At 35.4% G+C, this 4,510-nt stretch overlaps 1 protein-coding gene across 1 annotated transcript; it reads left to right on the top strand.

Annotated features, from left to right (window-relative positions):
• The first annotated feature begins 523 nt into the window (after positions 1-523).
• Positions 524-3,213, top strand: LOC106321504. The gene is made up of 7 exons (XM_013759764.1): positions 524-537; positions 714-765; positions 913-1,173; positions 1,264-1,731; positions 1,825-2,162; positions 2,235-2,316; positions 2,858-3,213. The coding sequence occupies exons 3-7, from the start codon at positions 913-915 to the stop codon at positions 3,029-3,031; spliced, it is 1,323 nt and encodes a 440-aa protein (XP_013615218.1). The 5' UTR covers positions 524-537; positions 714-765; the 3' UTR covers positions 3,032-3,213.
• Positions 3,214-4,510: the final 1,297 nt, after the last annotated feature.

Here is a 4,510-nt window from a genome sequence, read left to right as displayed (position 1 = left end):
TCAGATTTCACTTGTTGACAAGCTCAAAAAATATTAAATAAACAAAATTGGTTACATCGGATTCCTCCGGTGGTGGTTGGCCACTCTGCAGATAACTCATCTTCTTCATCGGAGTACAAGGATGCGGCGGAACCTTTGGATCGATTTAGGCAATTGACAGAACATATAATAATATTCTGTTAAAATTAATTACAAAATTATTTCATTACTGGGCCAAAATTGGGCCTTCGCTTCACAAACACATACTAGGCCTGGAGATATTTGGGAAGTTTAGGTAAACCTAACCAAATCAAATTAAAATTAGGGAATGTGATTTGGTTTTTTAACTTTAAAAAGTCCAAATTTGTCGACAAGCTAAACAAGTATTAATTAACAGGAAATAATAATAATACTATAGTCTATCAGTTATACTAATTATGGCACAGGGTTTGTTTTGTTAATCGTCACGTGACTTCTTCTTCTTCTTCTTCTTCACTATTTATGTCTCTCTCACTTGCAATTTTCTTTAGTGGGTTTTCTTCAGTCTCAGGGTTTAAGGTGAGCTGGCTGCCAATACCTCCTCTCTGATTTCACTAGGGTTTAGGCTCTGTTTCTGATTCAGTCTCCTTCTTGTTTTGTTTCTGCGAAAACCCTAACTTTTTTCTTCTGTCATTTTCTTACATTGTTGCTTCCTCAGGTTCTAACTAAACCCTAATTTCTCTTTTCTGTCTTAGCTTACTTTCGCGTGGAATCGTTCCTTGTTGCTACATTCATCTTCAACCACCGGTAACTTTCCCCTTTTGTCCCTTGTCAAATTTGTAAATCGTTTTGTGCTTGTCTCTCTTGTGGGTTTGATTTCTTTATCTAATCATCACATATGTTCGTTACTAAGTCGGATTTGTATTTTTTCGGTTGTTTTTGTTTCTTCTGAAGATGGGTAAAGGAAAAAAAAACAAGGGGGTTTCCATGGAACTTAAAGTGCCTCCAAAACCTGATAAGTGGACAAAGCTTCCAAAAAAGTGTTTGAAAACACTTGCTGATGTTGGATTGTGTGAAATCAAAGATTGGACGTTGAAACTCATCATGGATGATTGGTCATGTCAACAAGCTAAATCCACAAACCGAATAGGACCCTTTCACATCTCATCTTATGTTGTTACGGTTGCGTTTTTGTGCTGGAGAACTTCAGACCCGGTATAACACTCTTTCGTTCTAATGCCTTCATATATTTTATACATAGATATCTCTGCTCTGATTAATTTGTTTGATATATGTTTTGTGTAGGAATTCACAGATCTTTTGAGAGGAACCAATTGGAAAGAAATTCTAGGTTATATTCGTGACCAGCTCTACCACGTGATCTGTTGGGCCTATGCCTCCTCTGATTTGGTCAGCGCTGTTAAAGTCATCCACAAATGGGAGGATCGATACATTCCATTATCCTCTTGGTCTCTATCCTCCAATGTTGATCCACAGATGCTTGGCACTTGTAAAACCGCGTTTCCAGGGCATCATTGCTATGAAAATACGATGGCCAGAGCTCTAGCACATATTGCGGAAGAGGGAATCCCAGATGAGTGCCCACAAGATTGTGTATTTGACTGTTGTAAGAGTCCTCCCACTTCAGAAAAGAAGACCTATATCAAGCATTTTCTCACCTTCAAGACATTAGAGAAGGCTTTAGCACACTTGCACATACAGCCCATCGGGGCCTCTTTGATCGTTTTCACTGATTTGGCGAAACCTACGGAGGTAAAGTTACATAAAATATTCTACCAGTCATAAGTATGCATTGATTATTGAAAGTTTTTCTTCTCTATATAAACATATTTTACTTGTTTGCAGGATATTTACTATGGCCCCCTATCAGAAAAATCAGTTTTCGTGGGCTATCATGGGGTAGATATCGTTGCCATAGAGATATTTAAGGGACAACTTGTAGCACTTTGCAAGATGAGCAATGGCACCGAGGTTGCCAATCAAGGATATGTTCGAGTATCTTTGAGAGTTATGTACATGCCCATTTTCTGTGATATTGCTCAGGCTGTTCGTCCTACACTCAGGCCACTACATCTCCTTTCTGATTTTTGTTGCCCATGTATGGGTGAGGCTCCGAGAGGAGACCTCAAGCGGAAACTGAATCAAGATCATGACTCAGAAACAACAAAAAAGCTTCGCCATGAGTAAGTATCAATAGATAGATGTCACATATATATTTAACAAAATTTTGATTATCTGTTTTTTTTGTGTCCCAGAGATGAACCTAGCAGTTCTAAAACGCCCTCTGATCTGGATGATAATGAGAACAAAGGTCTGCATCGCCAAGAGGCGAAGAAGGTCTGTTTCTAGTATCTATTTGCTATCTCTGGTTTTCACTACAGATTCTGTGTCTAGTAGTTTGTTCAATTGGTAAATTACAGTTGCATCCAAAACATAGTTAAGATAACCTCCACTTTGTGTCTGTTGTTGGCATTTTGAAAATACCAAGTCATTCTGTGTGGTGAACCTCTATTTCTAGTATTTGCTATCTCTGGTTTTCACTACAGATTATGTGTCTAGTAGTTTCTTCAATTGGTAAATTACAGTTGCATTGTGTCTGTTGTTGCCATTTTGAAAATACCGAGTCATTCTGTTTGGTGAAGCTCTATTACTAGTATTTGCTATCTCTGGTTTTCATTACAGATTCTGTGTTTAGTAGTTACTTCAGTTGGTAAATTACAGTTGCATCCAAACATAGTTTTGATAAACTCCACTTTGTGTCTATTGTTGCCATTTTTTAAGTCATTATGTGTATTAAGACAACTCGAAGCCGTGTGTACTGGTTGAGCTAGTTGGTTTTACTGGAACTTATTCTTGAGGTTTGTTTCTTTCTTTTCAGACTCCAAAGGTTCTGAACAGAAAGGCTGAGGAAAAGCTTCTGAAGAAGAAGAGAAAGGCTGAGGAAGAGCTTCTGAAGAAGGAAAAAAGGAAAGCAAGAAAGGCTGAAGAAAAGCTTCTGGCGAAGGAGAGAAAGGCCAAGGAGCTTATGAAGAAGGAGAAGAGCAGTGGCTGAGAGGTAGCTGCTAATCAACGGTTTTGGAGCAATGAGAGAGAGAGAGCGAAGAGATGGCTTTTTATTTTATTTTACCCCCTTTGTATCAATCAGTCGGAAAAGGGGAAGAAACTAATATTTCAACTTACATCTTCATCTCTCATTGCTCGCGGTATTTTGGTAGGGTCGAGACCGTAACGTAATTACTTAGCAAATATTCTACTGAAATGACTTTTTCATAATTTTTTAGTTAAATGGTGGAAGAATGCTATGCATATATGTCCAAAACGATGATCGACCTAAAAATTGTTAGTTTTAGTAGCTATATCATAGTTTACATGGCTAAGGTACTATTCGATTTCTGCTGATCAACGATTTTGGAGCTCCAATTTTAGTTTCACAACATGTACGAGAAGGCCTTTGAATCAAATCAAGTGAGAAACTATAAATGTTTCCTCTTTTAACTCATCCGTCTTCATCTTTCATCCTATGTGGGCTTTTAGTTAAGAGCCTATCAGGCCCATACCATTATGATTTAGGCAAACTTCTAATGAATGACATTTACTGTAGAGAAATCCATATCAAGCTTATTTGAACGTATGGTTCATTAATGAACCATTGATATGACTGACCATTTTCTGGAACAGGTTTTTCATTACAGCTTCTATTGATATATTTGTAACAAATTATCATAAGTAAAAGAGTACTAGTAGAAAGAAATAATAGCAACTAGGTGATGATCCGCGCCGTGCGCGGAATTAATAGACTAAAAAAATTGTAATTTTTAATCTATAGATATTTGGAAAGTAAAAGTTCGGGTAACATATATTACATGTTATATAATGACGGATTGAACTAAATTGATTATGTACCTAAAATGTTAATTACATAGTTTCAAAAAAACTTGTGTTATTGGTTAGGTGACTTATATAAATTTAGTTATGAATTTAAGAAAAATAGACAATCCAATTATTGATTTCATAAAATAAAACGAAACATAAATAATATAATAATAAAATATGAAAAGCAGAATTTATAAGAAAAATTTTCTAAAAAAAACTGAAAAAACAACAAATGTAGTAAAAAGTATCTTCAGAACTCTCCATTTGCAATCCTATAAAGAGCAATAACAACGAATATAAACGTATCAAACTACAAAGAATTATAAATCTGAACTCATTAAACGAAATGTATTATCTTTTTCTGATTCTTTTCCTAATTTGGTTAGCATTTACTAAAACGTTTGAGCATTTGCTCTAGTTTTGTTTTGTCTTAGTTGGCATGTGTTTTTTTAATCAACGGTTCATTTTTATTGAATTAAATTTTGTTAAAAAAATATTAACACATTTTTAAGACGCATGTTATGTATTAAATGTAAACCATATTAGGAAAAAAAGGTATGGTTAGAAAACTAACCATGGTGGTTTAGTGATTAACAATTCATCTATATAATATGCACTGATATTTTAGTAAGTCAAGTCATCAAAGAAAACAGTACAA

This window comes from Brassica oleracea, unplaced genomic scaffold (assembly GCF_000695525.1).
Source record: "Brassica oleracea var. oleracea cultivar TO1000 unplaced genomic scaffold, BOL UnpScaffold01824, whole genome shotgun sequence".
Taxonomy (NCBI): Eukaryota; Viridiplantae; Streptophyta; class Magnoliopsida; order Brassicales; family Brassicaceae; genus Brassica; species Brassica oleracea.
Note: the sequence above shows the minus strand (reverse complement) of the source record. Positions and strands in the feature narration are given on the sequence as shown.

Coding starts and splice junctions, on each gene's coding strand:
- LOC106321504 (XM_013759764.1), top strand. CDS start 913: ATGGGTAAAGGAAAAAAAAACAAGGGGGTTTCCATGGAACTTAAAGTG. Junction 2,163..2,234: donor ACAAAAAAGCTTCGCCATGA/GTAAGTATCAAT, acceptor TTTGTGTCCCAG/AGATGAACCTAGCAGTTCTA. Junction 2,317..2,857: donor ATCGCCAAGAGGCGAAGAAG/GTCTGTTTCTAG, acceptor CTTTCTTTTCAG/ACTCCAAAGGTTCTGAACAG.